Below are 18,217 nucleotides of genomic sequence, written 5' to 3'. Positions count from 1 at the left end.
TGAATGCAGGACAGAACGAGGACGGACGAAAAGATTTAGCACGATCAGATCAATCAGAACCTAAAATCTGGTGGTGTCAAAAGTCTGCATAATCGGAGGGCATGTATGACTAGATGTATGGATGTAAAGGAAGCTAGGAGTGTATGTCAGGACAGAAGATTGTGGCGTTCCATCCTCTCTGCCTACACCTGCGGGGAAACGGCGTGATGGTGGTAGTAGTAGTAGTAGTAGTAATCTTGTATATTTTACAGTCAATAAAACCTATTAACACAGATTGATACTTGTTTAAAACAAGAGGTTTAAAAAATTAATTACCATCGAATTGAACTGCTGTGGTGTGTACATTTGTTTTGCACAAGCCAAAATCGTTGACGTTTTGCCAGTTCCCGGAGGCCCATAGAACAAAAGATGGGGTAGCTGATCTTCTTGCATGAATTTACTGACTAAAAAAAGAGATATTAAATATTAGTTTCATAAACCAATGTTTTATTGAATACCACCATTACTAATTTGGTAATTTGCTTACTTGTTTTGATAATGTCATCGTGCGATACGAGGTCGTCCAATTTTGCAGGACGATACTTCTCGACCCTAGAAACATAACCTTATATTGAGAATTCTTCATAGAAAACAATACATACAGATAATATAACATTATCAATTACGCTTGTGTAAAGTAAAATGATGATTTACCATGGTAAATTGATTTTCGCTTCGCCCAACGTCATGACTTTACGTAAAAAGTTTTACAAAAACACGAAAAGATGCCAAAAACTGACAACCAAACTGACATAAGAAATAGCGGCAAAAATATCGTAAATAAATCACATTACAGAAATGTTGCCAGTTAGTTAACGAATATTTCGCTACAACGATCGTTAGCTTTGAAGCATACGTCTATAATCCGAATTCGATATTCCAACACACGTTCGATTTTTCCGAATGGTAATGGGATTCTCAGAAAACTACTATTTTTCGGTATGCAAACGTTGACAAGGATAAAAATGAATGATGTATTGATTTTTGAATTTTTAAAACACAAAGAATGTAATTTTTTAAAAATGTAACTTTGTGTGGCAAAACCAATATTCCATTAAAACCATTTTTGCCGGGAAATTGAGATCGAAGCAGACTCTAGAATTGTAAAAGAAAATATATTTGTCTATTTAAATGTATCTATGAAATACTTATTTTACAACAAATAATGAAAATGGTTACATTAAAATAGCTGATTTAAAAAATATAAATAATTGATAAAATAAATATCTTCGACACCTTCAATATCTTCAATACCTTAGTACTTTGGTGAAAAATAAAATAATTTATTAAATTAGTCATCACTTTTTTCATATTAAAATTTTTGGGAGCATTAATAAAGGGATTTGTTTTTTGTAATATTTTTATTTACAATAATCAATATCACAATAAATATAATTAAACAAATACACTATCATACGATATAAAAGTCTACTTTCTAGTACAAAAGTTACATAAAATCAATCAATACAAATTTTATTTGATATCATAAGTAACATTATAAATAGGTAGGTAATACTCATTCTAGAATAAGTATTCAGTTATTAAAACTTATGATCACCGCTGGCAACAAATATGACCTTTTAAAAATGGTAAATATGGTACATAATAAAAGTCTCAATATTTTTTGTTCAAATATTGTCATTTCGTAAGTAGGTACTTATTTTTTACAGATTACATATATTTAAACATGTTTGTATACAATTGAAATATATTCACACTTTTTGGAAAGGATGATAATATTTTGAGGATAGTAATAGAAAAATTAGCACTTATTCGTTTTATTTACTTAGAATTTAGCAGTGATTTCAAACGGTAATATTTTTACTATCATCAACTACTGTGATGTTTACTAAATTTGTTAATCAATCTTGCTAATTAATCTTGTGAAGAGTTTAATATTGTTTTATTACATAGTTAACGTGATATTTTTTCGATCATATTTTAAATACGAAACATTTAAAAAATAAGAGTAAGATCAAATAAAATGAAATAAGTTAATAATAGTTTATAAATCCTTTTAATATAAAACCCTGCAACAGATGGATGGATTGTTTTACAATTGATTGATGTTTTAAGTTATACTATGGGAAAACGTAACACAATTATAATATGAATTTATTACTTATAGTTACTTATCTATGTTACAGAAGAAATAAATTTTAGTCAATGATTTAAAATGAATGGTTCACGAATTAAATCTTCCATAAATATTTATTTTTAATTTATTACTAAATAATATACCCTAAAACCTATGAATATATTACATTTAGTTATTTAATCACAAAAACCTCTGTCGAGGATTTTATCACAATCATTCATTATAATACTTATGTAGTGTATATGCATATATTTGTGTACATATATATATATATATATATATATATATATATATATATATATATATATATATATATATATATATATATATATATATATATATATATATATATATATATATATATATATACAATATATTTATAATTTAAAAAAAATCGATTTGTGATAGACTGGTTCAGCAAATTTTAGGTCAAATTCAAAGTCAGTGACTTTAAATTTGCCCTTCACACTGGCACAACTTGATTCCAATTTTTTCAAAACTAACTAACCCCGAAAAAGCATTAAATTGAAATATTGAACGCAAATGCTATATTTTTAAATAATAAAAATAAAGATAATTACCAAATCCAGTGATTGTCAGAAAGAAAGCTTTTGGATTTATTCAATAATAAATAATAAGTAATAATTTTGAATAGTTTATATAACGCCATTTTCGTAAAATGGTGCCTCAAGGCTGCATATATTTTATTAAATGAAAATCCTATAAATGAGTAAAAAAATTTTATAGGTAACTAAATAACAAATTTTAAATATTTTTAAAATATGTAGGTACACAGTGGATCATTCCCCATTTTTATTTAAAACCTCTGTAGCTTTTTATTTTGTTCATAAATCTAAAATAATACAATGCATTACAAAAATATGATAATTAAGCTAAGGTGATGCAAAATTTTAGCTTTTATGTTTGAATCATTACAAAATTACAGCCCCTCAAAAAAAGGTTGATCCACTGTCGGCACCTTGACCCTATATATAAAAGTATTCTTAATAATATACATATATATATACCAAAATAATAGTATGTAAATTATTTTACAAGTGAGCTATATAAAAATTCTTAATTTTAAGAATGCAATAATACTGAGTAATATCCGAGTAATCTTCCGGTTACTCGGAAATTTATTTATTGGGATCTTATAATCCGGAACTATGTATTTTCTCAAAAATCTCATAAACCCTACCTATTATATTGTCAATAATTTCATGAACTCGACCTATATTTGAAGGAATCTCACGAACCTGGCCTATGTTTATTCTAAACCCGACCCATGTTCTTACAATCCGGAACTATGTTTGCAAGAATCTCATAAACCCTAACTATGTATAACATTTTCTAACAATTTCATGAACTCGACCTTTATTTTGCAAGAACCTCATGAACCCGACCATTATTCGAAAGAATCTCATAAACCCGACCTATATTCGCAAGAATCTCAATAACCTGACTATCTTGTAACCAGTTTTTCATACTGGAGTCTAAAGTTTATAGTAAAAATAATTATTTTCTATTATTGACGAGCTAAAATAATTCCTTATTGGGTTATTATTTTTCCAAACATATAATATATTTTCATCACAACCTTTTGTGATTACCTGATATACTTATCAATTTACATGAAGTCTACGACTTCTTTTGCCAGTTGAGCGTGATTAGTTTAAATAAACGAATTAAAAATGTGTATTTTGCTTATTTACAACATATTTATTATCTAATGCGTCGTTATAATCCGGTGGGGCAGAATTTTGAAAAGCATCGTTTATCTGGGCAGCCGACTCTGCGCAATTTTTCCGGTATTCCTTTTCAGAACTGTGGTGGATTCCATATCCAAAGTAAATTGCGTAACCTGGAAAAGCAAGAAATTAGTACATATATATACATACATATATATATATATATATATATATGTATATATATATATATATATATATATATATATATAAATATATATATATATATATATATATATATATATATAATATATGTATATAATATATATATATATATATATATATATATATATATATATATATATAATATATATATATATATATATATATATATATATATATATATATATATATATATATATATATATATATATATATATATATATATATATATATATATATATATATATATATATATATATATATAAATATATATTATATATATATATATATATATATATATGTATATATATATATATATATATACATATATATATATATATATATATATACATATATATATATATATATATATATATATATATATATATATATATATATATATATATATATATATATATATATATATATATATATATATATATATAATATGCCATATAACGTATGTTGGGTCTTAATGTAACGGTCAATGTGATCAAACCTTTAAATTTATTTTTTAATTTAAGTTTTACTTAGTAATTAGCACTATTTCTCAAAATCAATTGTATCGCACGTGTCATCGAAACACGTTTCGATGCATTCCGCATCGAAATACGTGTCATAATAGATTTTAAGAAATAGTGGTATTTACCAAGTAAACCTTCATTAAAAATGGATAGATACCACAAAGTGACCGGCGAATCAATTAATGAAATTAAAATTTAATAATTTCATTAATTGCTTCGGCAGTCTAAAATTTAATATCTGAGAAAGTACAAATGTCGTAATCTCATCTAAATACTTTGTTCTCTTCCTTTCAATTTAATTTATTTTTTAATTTTATTTGTATGATCAATTCACAATAATAATAATAAATAGTTAAAAAAAAAACACCATAAGCTAAAAAAACGCTTGAAGTGTTATCTATATTTATTTTTGCTATCATGATTACGAATGGAATTTACAGAAAAATGCATTTCCCATTACTCAATATGTATATAAGTGAGCTTAATTCAGATAATGAAAAATATAAGAAATTGTAACTAAAGATAAAGATATGTTGTACTGGGATGGTATTCCAGGTTTGAAGTTTACGCTTTAATTACGTACGTAACTTTAATTCTAGTGGGCGGACTCATCGTTGTGGCTGTCTGGTTAAATGGAAATGAATAAAAAATAGAAAGATAATATTTCCTATATCGCTCACTCCTTTCAAGAACGTCATAAATAAAAAAATCATCAATTTTCAGTTATACATGTTTTCGGAATGTTCAGAAAATGTACTATATCCCAGCAAAAGAGGCATATTTTTAACTTAACATTTACCCGCTTCAGGGCAGAAAGTGTTGTTTTTGCATTTTGAATAAAAGGTATTGTTTGATAATTTTTTAAAATAAACTAGTTATTTTTCAAATGGAGAAAAAAACCTTCAGGTTTAACATAAAAAGATCTGATGCACAGTAAAAAGTTCAATAAGTGGCTTGATATTTATTTTTAATAAATTGTTTTTTTATATTTTTTAGCTTTAAAAACGTTCTCCTGAAAAATCACGTTTTTTTTATTTATGACGTTCTTGAAAGGAGTGAGCAATATATTTGCACCATCGGGTGCGGATAAGGGTTTGAATAAGAAGACATTTTTAAGTTCTTGTAATAAATAACATGTATTGAACACATTTATTCAAATGTTCTTACCAATTACAAGCCACACGAGGAATCGTATCCAGGTCTGTATGTCCAGTTGGACCATCAAGTAAAGGTTCATCAAGATACTGACGCAAGGAAGAAGAGGAACTAAGGGAACCTACAAGAAAAATAAAAATATGTTGTGTATTTTAAAGATAAGGGTGTTGAAAAAATCAATATTTATCCATTTTTAATTAATGTTTTACTTAGTAAAAACCACTATTTCTTAAAATCTACTGTGACACGTGTTTCGATGCATTCCGCATCATTTTCAAACACCGTATGATGCGGAATGCATCGAAACACGTGTCACAGTAGATTTTAAGAAATAGTGGTATTTACTAAGTAAAACATTAATTAAAAATGGATAGATTTTACCACAAAGTGACTGCCGAATCAATTAATGAAATCAATATTTATCATTAAGTTCTAACGAAAAAGCTTGGGTAGCTTTTTTCTGTTAAACAATTAATACCTTAACTATTTGTGTTTTTATTATTTACACAAATATTTCAATTTCACACTGTTTCTGTTAGCCTAAGCGGCTCATTATTAGAAATAGGTATCAAATTGCGGTAGAGTGGGTTCGAACCGAGAAACTCTGGAACTAAATATCCTTTGTTAGATACTTGACTTTTCCCTGAACGCTTCATCGTAATATTATGCTCGTAGCAATATCAAACGCGGTTTTGATCAGAAATAAACACTTTATATTATATTTAGATATATCAAGTACATATTCGATAAAATACCTTGAATGTCAATTGGACATCTTGCATCGGTTGTCTCGTGATAATGGTCCACGAAATTACCAAAAGGATTCCGAAGACGGCTACCGTGACTATGTAAGTAACACCAGTGGTCCAGACAAGACATGCGCATAATCCGATGGCTACCAAAACTATAAGAAGAAAACAAAAATACGTTTAAATACTTTTTTTTATTTCAGTGAAAAGGCAAATAACCTTCTTGAATGTTTTTCGCAGATACTTTGTGGTAGATTTTATAAACTTTATAAAATTAAACAACTTTGTTTTAACCACTTTTTTATTGGTACACTTTATCCAACCTTTATCTTTTTTTATTGTCATTTGGAGTTGAATATTCGCTACGCAATGCACAATAAAACAACATTTAGGAGTTTTTAAATCATATTTTCATATGGTGTACGGAGTGCGTGGAAGTTTTTGGTAAGGGAAGGGTAATTAATTATGAGTATTTCAATGTTTTAGAATTTAGTACATAAACCCTGATGATGACAAGGTTCTTGTCGAAACCAGTTGGATAAAGTGTACTAATAAATAAATATTTAAAACAAAGTTGTTTTATTTTATAAAGGAAAATAAATTATTCTTAATTAAGATGAGTATCGAAATCTAATGGCATATACTAATGGCATATTTAATGACATTTACAAGAGAGATTTCATGAATGCATATGTGTGATCAGTTCAGGCCAACATCATGAGAATCTTAAAGGTCTAATGTATGATAAATCGTAACATAATTTTCTTTAAAACCCATGTAACATTTGACGTAATTGATTAAAACATCGTTTTTGTATTAAATAAATAAGTTTTTCTTCGAAATAAATACATGGGTTTGAAAAGAAAAGAGTTATTGAAAGGTAAAGAGTTAAAAAATGATAAAATATTTTTTCTATACATATTCAAAAAAATCATATTATAGGTAAGTGGTAGCCGTGTTAAGGTGCAAATAGACTTACTCTGAATGAAAACTCTATGCACGACACTGTATGTATGTTTGTTTGTATAATGTGTACATATCTGCCAATGATTTACATACATCGCTCACTCCTTTCAACAACGTCATATTTCAAAAATCGACAATTTTCGGTTGTTCATGTTTTCGGAGTGCCCAGAAAATGTACTATTATATCTCAGCAAAAGCGGGATATTTTCAACTTTATATTTACCCGCTACAGGGCAGAAAGTGTTGGTTTTGCAGTTTGAAGAAAAGGTATTGTTTTATTATTATTTTAAGTATACTTAATATTTTTCAAATGGAGAAAAAACATTCAGGTTTTATCTAAAAAGATCAGTTGCATAGTAAAAACTTAAATAAGTGCATTGATATTTATTTTTAAAACATTTTATCTTATTCTTAAACTTTAAAAACGATCTCCTGAAAAATCAAGTTTTTTGATTTATGACGTTGTTGAAAGGAGTGAGTGATATATGTTAGTACCCAAACCACAATTTTACATTAAACACGAGTACTATTTGAAAATACATTAAAACACATTAAATACCACACACACATGTATGTATTATATAAAATATCTTCTTCAGGCAAAGATGAATGGTTTGAAAGCAATCAAATATTTTTACTGCCTACCCTGAATCAAAACTATGTACGCCACTGTATGTATATTTAAATGTTTACATCTCTCATATCTGGCAATGATTGCATGTTGTTACCGAAACCGCGGAAGCGAAAATTACCATAAATACATCAACTACTCACAGAAAAGAACAATAGTGACTTTTATAATGCTGTATGACAAATCGGTTGGATATTTAAGTCCGTTGAAGTTGAAGCACTGTTTAATGACAGTCCATAATGATACCGAGTTTTCCGGTGCCGGCAAATATTTGCCGCTGCTGTCTTCTTCGTACCTGAAAATAAAAGCGTCATTTTAGGAATTGTGGGATGAGACTTTTGAATGACACCTAAAAATAAAAGCGTCATTTTAGAAATTGTGGGATGAGACTTTTGAATGACACCTAAAAATAAAAGCGTCATTTTAGGAATTGTGGGATTAGACTTTTGAATGACACCTAAAAATAAATGTGTTATTTTAGGAATTGTGGGACTAAAATTATTAATAACACCTAAAAAAATGTGTCATTTTAGGAAGTATGGGATGAGAGTTTTAATAACACCTAAAAATGTCCGCCTCCGTAGTGTAATGGTCAGCGTATTTAGCTACCGTGCTGGAGGTCCCGGGTTCGATTCCCAGCGGGGATGAAAATAAATATTAGTGATTTTACACTGTAATATTTATTTAATATTACCCTGGACTGGTTCCTGAAGCGCAAGAGTGATCACCTTGCCTTCATGCAAGTAATGATTAAGATAATATTGCGTCAATTCGATGCAGTGCCCTATGCACCATTGGGTGCAGATAAGGGTTATAAGTAAATGAATAAAAATAGGAATTGTGGGATGAGAATTTTAAATGACCCCTTAAAATAAAGGTGTCATATTAGGAACTGTGTGATGAGAATTAAATATTTTAATGTAGAAGTCTCAATTCTCACCTTAGCACTAAGACACTTATGGCCACAATAGTGTACGCCATGAGGGTCCCTATTGACATCATATCGATCAACTGATTCAAGTTGAAGACTGTCGCCATCAAACCTGAAAATAATAATTTTAAGTTTTAATTTTTAATCAGTTTTATGTATACAAAACAAGATAAACAAAACATGTGTTCGAGAATTAGCAGCTAACGGAATCGAGCAGCACAAACATGCATTGAGAGATTGTTAGACCTCGGACCACTTTGTAAAAATGATAAAAGTAAAAAAATATCTGTAAAAAAGGTGCCAGGATGCAGTTTCACAGCGTTATATGGAAAAAAGCCCTGCATATAAGAATGCGGGCGGTGAGAAAGTCCTTATCACCTGATAATAGTCCGGATACTATGGTGGCCAGAACGGGAGTGAAGGTTCTCTTGTTGATCCTTGCCAATATCCTGAAGAGCACACCATCCTTTCCCATAGCGTAGAGTACTCTAGGCAGAGGGAAGAGTGCTCCCAACAAGCTGGTGCAAAGGGCGAAGATAGCCCCGACGGTGACGATCCATTTTATCACTGGCAAGTCTACTTCTTGGAAGACATGTGGAAATGGCGCATCGGCATCCTGAAATTCATAAATTCAAATATTGATTTAATTTCTTCTTCTTCTTCTTCTTCTTATTGTAGGCCTTACGGCCTGTTTTTAAGAGGGATTAGCCTCCTGCGACGTCGATTCCCAGCTATCGGCCCATCTCTTTGGTGGTCTGCCCGGGAGTCGTCTACCATGGGGTTGGCCGTACAATGCGGTGTGGGGGAGTCTGGATGGTTCCATTCTTCTCATTGGAGATTTAATTTAATTTATTTAAATATAATTTAGTCTGGATGGTTCCATTCTTCTCATTGGTGATTTAATTTAATTTATTTAAATATAATTTTAAAGAGAAATATTTGTGTTTTTTATTATTGGCTAAAATTCTCTTAAATTTCACAGTATTTAAGTGAACCTAAGCGGCCCATTATTAGCGATAGGTATGAAATCGTGGTAGAGTGGGTTTGAACCAAAAAATTCTGACTCAAGATTCCACGACACTAACCACAGAACCTCAACTTGACACCATTCAATTAAGGAGTAATCAAAATTATTTTTTTGACAACTCAGAAACTCTTTTATTAGTATGTGAGGTCCGAATTCTGGATTATAATCACATACATGAGAATCGCCAGAAAATATCATTTTCATTTTAATTATTTTATTTTGGTTTATAATTTGACCATTTGATTTATTTACAACATTTTGAGTGTGTCCAAATACTAGTTCACAAATCTGAATTATCTCCAATTATAGGAGTTATTTTTCATATAATTTTTTGCTTATTTAAGCTTCTTTCATCTCGCCAATAGATGCCTCTCGTGAATTTCTTGTGATTCAAGCACAATATTTCAAAATTGAATCATATATATAAAACTTCCAAGAAATTGAGTAGTGTGGTTGTCAATCAAAGGTAGAATTGGTGAATGTTAGACGTGTGTAAAGTGATCACTTAAACCATCCTATGACGGTTGTCAGCCCCGTAAATGCCCAGACATCCATATTCTTCTTCATCTTTGATGAGATGTCAAAAACAATATGAATCCAAGATATATTCTAAAAAAAATCGGGTGTGAACTGGCGTCCTTTCAAAATGCTTCGATAATATTATTATGATATTTTCTTGATTATTTATCTTTAAGTTTTTTTCAATGTCTCACAAATTTCATAAAAAAGACTAAATTAACAATCAGATTTACCTGTAGGTAATATGGCCACATCAGCGTTAAAACTGTAGAAATACTGAAATAGGATAGAAATATGATGACTAGGGAGATGACAATGGACAGGGGAATGTTTCTTTGAGGGTTCTTGGCCTCTTCCCCCGTGGTGGCCACGCAGTCGAAGCCGACGAAGCCGAAGAAGCACTTGGCTGCCCCCGCCATCACTCCTGCGATCCCGAATGGCAGAAACCCACCCTCTCCGGCTATGGGGCGGTATTCCTCTGTTATGTTTTCTTTCGAAATTTGCCAATTTTTTACATCGGCTAAAAACAAAAGGGTTTACTTATTTTAATTCATATAATTGATTTATATTTAAAAGGTATTATCTTATCGTTATTTGACTAGCAGTGTCCGTTAGTTGTTATTATTCACACTGTTTTACACTGGTTTCAATTCCAGAAAAATCATACCGAAAAACCGTTACTTTTGAGGCGGGATAATCGATAGCCCGCAACTTAATTATTTATATACCCATATAACATTTAATATAAATGAATTTTTTGCTTAAACACCGCTTTTGTACCGAATGAATAAGTTTTTCTTCGTAATAAATATATGGTTATGCAAATAAAAGAGTTATTGAAAGGTAAGGAGGTAAAATTATCTATAAAACTATTTTTAATATATATTGTAAAAAGAAATAATTATATTGTATGTAAATTTACAAAAAAATATTCGTGAAGACACTTCTGGCCCCTCGCAGGACCGGTCGCTTGATGAATCAAATATTTGCGAGGTCTCCCTTAAGAATATAGGTTTTTTGGTTTATTTATTTACTAGTATTATTTATTATTTCCGACTCATATATCAAAATAAGGCGAAATAAAGCTTACTTAAGACACTTTAATATACTTATATGTTTTAAAAAAATCACGTTTTATTTTTTTATTACCTTTGAAAGATCCAGAGACAACAACAATAATAACGGTTGCCAAATTCAGTACTGTGAATATATTATTCATTCTTGTGGACTCCTTTACTCCAACGGCAAGTAGAACTAAAAATAAGCAACATGTGAAATAAGTTTACAAATCTATAAATATATATTAGGTGCCGTCAATCAATTTTATTTTATTTTTACATAAAATATCATCCTTTCCAAATAAAATAACAATCAGTTCTTTCGGTAGATTTTTAATTTAATATAGTTTTTAATTAGCATTTATACTTTTTAAGAGTAAGTTACAACCACTCATAAAACCATTAGTTTATTATCCCTCGGTGAGTGGTTAAATACCAACATAACATTTTTTTAAAACAAAATATGCCACAAAACAAATGCTATAAATATTAAAAAAATATTTATAGCAAGCATTTTTAATTTAAATTTTACGTCGTAAATACTTACTAATACTTCTTTAAATATATTTTAATGCATGTTTCGATGCATTCCGCAACATTATAAAACTGTATACATTATATTTAGATTTTCGAAGCTATTTATATATATATATATATATATATATATATATATATATATATATATATATATATATATATATATATATATATATATATATACATAAATATATATATATATATATATATATATATATATATATATATATAATATATATATATATATATAAATATATATATATATATATATATATATATATATATATATATATATATATATATATATATATATATATATATATATATATATATATATATATATATATATATATATATATATATATATATATATATATATATATATATATATATATATATATATATATATATACATATATATGTATATATATATATATATATATATATATATATATATATATATATATATATATATATATATATATATATAAATATGTATATATAAATGTATATATAAGTATATTTATACAATAAAAAAAAATCGCTAAGTTAATGTTTCAAATATCATCAGTTGAATATATTTTATCAAATTAGATTTTTCCAAAAGAAAGACATAAAGTATGAAAAACCTGTTTTTTCCAAAAGTATTATCATAAGTCAATAACACTGAGAACATGATAAAGATCTTTATAAGAAAGCTGAACAAATAATACTTTTAAAAGAATAATAAAAACATACAATGACTCCATTTGATATATTTTATTACAATCTGAAAACTCTCATTATATTCCTCAAACAAAAGGCAGATCATACGATATTTGTAAGGAGAAGATAAGCCGGTAAAAATGGCTATAGAATCTATACACAAGTGTTGAGATAGTAAACGTCTACCATGGACCTTTATTAGCAAGGTCAATTTAAAATAAACGTAACCTATGTTTCAGTTTATCTATTTTGGTAACAGGAAGTATCAAAGGTGTTTGAACCTTTTTTGCCCTTGATGATAGCCCTTTAGGCAAATACAGTATCTTTCGTTATCCGCGGTCATGTGATACACATATTAACTACTAATACTGCTAGTACCACACTTGAATTTGACTTAATCTCAGGAAACAACAATTTCAATGCTAAACCTTTCAAATTGTACTGAAATTAATTGATAGGAGTTCAATGAATATTTTAATAACTTGCCTGTTAATGCTTCGAGTACGTTAAATATTGGTCATCAAAACTAAAGATTAACGTGGTAAGTTGGGTTGGGACTTGTGGAACGACTATATGACGCGAGAATGAGTAATAGAGTAAATCATGATTAAAATATAATACTTAATTAATATATATATATATATATATATATATATATATATATATATATATATATATATATATATATATATATATATATATATATATATATATATATATATATATATATATATATATTAATAAATAATAATAAAACCCTTATCCGCACCCCAATGGTGCATAGGGCACTGCGTCATATAAACGCAGTGTTATCTTGATGGTTTACACATGAAGGAAAGGTGATAAGCCCTCCGCTTCAGGTACCCAGTCCAGGGTAATATTGAATAAATATGACAGTGAAAAAATCACTTAAATTTATTTTACCCCCCTTGGGGGGGGGGTGTTTTTATATATTTATATATATATATAGACACATATATATATATTTATTGTATGTAGTAGTCATCCATATTTAATTTCAACAAAAAATTGTATTATAAGTAGGTACGATAGTATAATATAATTAAAAAAATATGTATGAGTGAGGAAAAATAAAAAAAAATAAAAAAAACATCAAAAAGGAAATAAATATTTTCAACAATTGATCCGGCAGTCCGTGGTAAAATCTATCCAATTTTAATTTTAGTTTTACCTACTTGTTTTTTTTTTGCTGCTATTTTAAAAATCTATTGTGGCACGTGTTTTAATGTATCATTTTCAAACACCGTATGATGCGGTATTTGAAAATGATGCGAAATACATCGGAACACGTGTCACAACAGAATTTAAGAAATACCAGGTATTTACCAAGTAAAACTTAATTTAAAAAAGGTAATAAATGTATTAAGAAATAAATATACAAAATTCTCGAGCCAAATGTATTGAATAATTTATTTTTATTGACTAACTCGAGCGGCGTTTGTGTAGACTTATTAAGACTTATTGGTGACGATTTTTTGCAGCGACGAATATTCTCGCCAAAATCAACTGTCAAATGGCTAATCACCTATTTCTGTTGCTTGAAATCATAGATACTTTCAGTTGAATAAAAGTGTTATGCACTTGTACTTACTTGACATGACTAGTACGAGGAGGCAAGCAAAAAAGTCGGGGTATTCGGCCAAGAAACCGATGTTTATAGGCATGACTGAAAGGAAACTTTCCTTCATAGAGTTGCCGGCTAGGGCGTCTATGTAGTTACTCATTCCTTTCGCAACGCTGGCGGTTCCTGAAAAAAATCAAAATAATAAATTGGTAAAGTACTTTTAACACTTGGACGTGGTCAGGTCAGGAGTCTGGATAATTGGCGGGTGTGTATGAGAAAATGCATGAATTTGGTGAAGATTGTTTGCAAAAACAGATGAGTTCTATTTTATCTGCATATATTTTTGGATCTGGACCGATTCAGTAGTTTTAATATGCATATTATAGCAAGTTGTCATTTCAAGTGATGGGTTTAAGGATCTTATATATCGCTCACTCCTTTCAACAACGTCATATATCATAAATCGTCAATTTTCAGTTGTGATATTTTTGGAATGCTCAGAAAATGTTCTATATCCCAGCAAAAGCGGCATATTTTTAACTTAATATTTACCCGCTACATGGCAGAAAGTGTGGTTTTTGCATTTTGAAGAAAAGGTTTTGAAGAAGGATGAAAGTAGACTGAATGCAGTCGAAATGCGATCTCTCAGAAGAATGCTTGACAAAACGATGTATGATAGATGTGCGAATAGTGAAATAAGGAAGGAATGCAAAGCTGAGATAAGCATTATCGATAAAATTAAGAAAGGTGTGTTGAGATGGTTTGGACATGTAGAACGAATGAGTGAGGAAAGAACGGTAAAACAAATTTATGAGGCGAATGTTAGCGGGAAAAGAAGCAGAGGAAGACCGAGAAAAACATGGCACGATCAGGTATGCCAAATACTTGAAAGTGTTATAAAAAATATTGTTAGGAGTCGTAACAATCGGCGGGTATGTATGAGGAGATGCATGAACGTGGAAGAGGCGAAGAATGTTTGCAAGGACAGAGTGGTGTGGCGCTCTATTCTCTCTGCCTACCCCTGCGGGGAAGCGGCGTGATGGTTAGTTAGTTAGTTAGTTAGTTAGGTATTGTTCAATTATTTTTTTAAAAATACTAAATATTTTTCAAATGTAGAACAATCATTCAGGTTTTACCTAAAAAGATTTGTTGCACAGTAAAAAGTTCAACAAGTGGCTTGATATCTATTTTTACCATATAACATTTCATTCTATTTTTAAACTTTAAAAACGATCTCCTGCAAAATCAAGTTTTTTGATTTATGACGTTGTTGAAAGGAGTGAGCGATATGATTTAATTACTAATAAAACATTTGTTTTTTTACCACTTGAGTATTGTACTTCGTTACGACTATCTTTGGAAGCTATAGATGCTTCCATCTTTAGGTATAAATATAAACTTTATTCAAAGTTTATATTTATACCTGTAGATGCAAGATTCTGTAGCTTTAGAAACTAATCGTAATAAAATATTGTATAATACTCATAAGTGCAAGTGTTTTATTTGTTATTAAGTCAGTTTCATATTTATTTTGTTACATAAACAGTTTTTTTTTGTAGTGTTTTACAATTCACAAAAATTAGAGATAACTTATCGCTAATTAAGGGTATTTCGCAATGGATTATTTTTTGTGCTGCCATCCGAGTTATAAATATTACTATTTTAGTAACCAGTGGTAATATTAGAATTATAATAAAAAATGTTTAAATAAGAATTATATTATTTAGGCTTGCTCTTCTAAAAAATACATATATGTGAACTCGTTCGGAATGAACTTCATCTACGTCTGATTGCAGAAAGCTATATACGATTATTTCTCCAATTTCAAATTGATTGAAGCACCACCAGTCTAAATTCCCTGTCTATCAAGTAACAACTAACACACGAAAGGAATCCTACAACTGTGGATATATACATCATTTAAAATTTAATAATATATTTATGTTCGATTCCCAGGGGGGTCAAATAAATATAAGTGATTTTTTTCACTGTAATATTTATTCAATATTACCATGGACTGGTACCTGAAGCGGAGGGCTGATCACCTTTCCTTCATGTGTAAACGATTAAGATAACACTGCGTTAATATGACACAGTGCCCTATGCACCATTGGGGTGCGGATAAGGGTTTTATTATTATTATTATGTTCAATAATAGACAGAATGAAAAAACGTTACACAAGTTAATATAATTTCATTTTTCATTTCAAACCCTTATCCGCACCCCAACGATGCATAGGGCACTGCATCATATAAACGCAGTGTTATCTTGATTGTTAACACATGAAGGAAAGGTGATCAGCCCTCCGCTTCAGGTACCAGTCCAGGGTAATATTGAATAAATATTAATAATAATAATAATAAAACCCTTATCCGCACCCCAATGGTGCATAGGGCACTGCATCATATGAACACAGTGTTATCTTGATCGATTACACACGAAGGAAAGGTGATCAGCCCTCCGCTTCAGGTACCAGTCCAGGGTAATATTGAATAAATATTAAAGTGAAAAAATCACTTATATTTTTTGACTCCCCTGGGAATCGAACCCGGGACCTCCAGAACTACGGATTACACTACGGAGGCGGACAAACGGTGAATATAAAGTGATCAATTAAGCCACTCAAATGCCAGGGTTTAATAAAAATACAATAACACTCAAAGCTAATACTTTTAGTGGCTTGTCTGCAGGTAGGATAGCAATGATAGGGAAGGTAAATATGAAAAATACACCACGAATACCCAGACCAATTAAAAATAAATCATTCCTGAATTTATTTGCAATTGGGAGGAATTGAACCTACGACGCCAGTTTTACAGTCGAGCGTCTACCCAACTATGCCACGGCACCTGTCAAAGATCTGAAATGCTCAAAAATTCATCTTCTATTGTATAAAAAAATATAGATTTTCCTTCTCATTTCAGCCCATAAAAGATGTTTAAAACTTACCTATAACATACTCCAATATTAAATTCCATCCTATTGTGAACGCGATAAATTCACCAACACTCACGTAACTATAAACGTAAGCAGACCCTGCTTTAGGTACTCTAGCGGCAAATTCAGCATAACAAATTCCTGAAAAAAAAAACAAATTGAGAACTTATTTATCCACATTATCTCAACAATGGAAACGATTTTACCAAATTAGAAACAGAACAGGAAGTGACATAATGAATAAATTTGGTGCAAAAAGTTCAGAAACTCGTTATTGTCATGCGTTTGGGATAATGTGTGACGTGACAACGTAAGGTCATAAAATAATCATCATGTTTATATCCATCCTAGTGTATTCAAATACGATAAAGCTTTATGATAGTTTTTACTATTACAAACGTATTTATCTCAAATTGTACTAATTTCATTATTTAAAATTGTGGGATAATTTATTTGCCGACTATCAAGATATAAGACTATCTATGTATGGAGTGTCTTGATGTACGGCTGCGAGACATGGTGCCTATCCGAAAGGGGTAAGCGGAGACTAGAGGCTTTTGAGATGTGGTCCTATAGAAGACTCTTAAGAATTTCCTGGAGAGACCACATCACGAATGAGGAAGTTCTTCAAGGAATCGAAGGAGGAATGCACCTGCTCAGGACCTTGTCCGGAAGGCGTGCAAGATGGATCGGCCGTGTAATACGTCAAGAAGGTCTCTTGCATGCCATAATGGAGAGTATGACCGAGGGGACAAACTCTGGGGACGCCCACGTCGAGAGTACCTGGAGGACCTGTTGGTGGACGTGCGCTGCTCATCATATACAGATTTCAAAAGAGCGGCACA

General features: G+C 29.8%; 2 protein-coding genes across 3 annotated transcripts in view; both read right to left on the bottom strand.

The window, feature by feature from the left end:
• The window catches only part of RfC3 (replication factor C subunit RfC3), a 32,938-nt gene extending 32,128 nt beyond the window's left edge, over positions 1–810 (bottom strand). For both annotated transcript variants that reach the window (XM_088265278.1, XM_088265279.1), the window contains exons 1-3: positions 694–810; positions 527–591; positions 316–443 (exon numbers count right to left, since the gene is read on the bottom strand). In XM_088265278.1, coding sequence (XP_088121404.1) covers positions 316–443; positions 527–591; positions 694–728 — 228 coding nt within the window. In that variant the 5' untranslated portion in view covers positions 729–810. The remainder of the gene's footprint in view (positions 1–315; positions 444–526; positions 592–693) is intronic.
• Positions 811–3,703: 2,893 nt separating this feature from the next.
• slif (cationic amino acid transporter slimfast) overlaps positions 3,704–18,217 on the bottom strand; it is a 35,182-nt gene continuing 20,668 nt past the window's right edge. The window contains exons 3-12 of the mRNA XM_088265297.1: positions 17,385–17,513; positions 14,462–14,617; positions 11,699–11,803; positions 10,783–11,069; positions 9,382–9,619; positions 9,013–9,115; positions 8,216–8,367; positions 6,482–6,630; positions 5,739–5,847; positions 3,704–4,001 (exon numbers count right to left, since the gene is read on the bottom strand). Of these exons, the coding sequence (XP_088121423.1) occupies positions 3,826–4,001; positions 5,739–5,847; positions 6,482–6,630; positions 8,216–8,367; positions 9,013–9,115; positions 9,382–9,619; positions 10,783–11,069; positions 11,699–11,803; positions 14,462–14,617; positions 17,385–17,513 (1,604 nt within the window). The 3' untranslated portion in view covers positions 3,704–3,825. The remainder of the gene's footprint in view (positions 4,002–5,738; positions 5,848–6,481; positions 6,631–8,215; positions 8,368–9,012; positions 9,116–9,381; positions 9,620–10,782; positions 11,070–11,698; positions 11,804–14,461; positions 14,618–17,384; positions 17,514–18,217) is intronic.

The sequence above is a fragment of the Brachycentrus maculatus genome, unplaced genomic scaffold (assembly GCF_059751285.1).
Source record: "Brachycentrus maculatus isolate JH-2025_06_01 unplaced genomic scaffold, ASM5975128v1 h1tg000244l, whole genome shotgun sequence".
Lineage (NCBI taxonomy): Eukaryota > Metazoa > Arthropoda > Insecta > Trichoptera > Brachycentridae > Brachycentrus > Brachycentrus maculatus.
The sequence above is the reverse complement of the archived record's forward strand: the minus strand, read 5'-3'. Positions and strand labels throughout refer to the sequence as shown.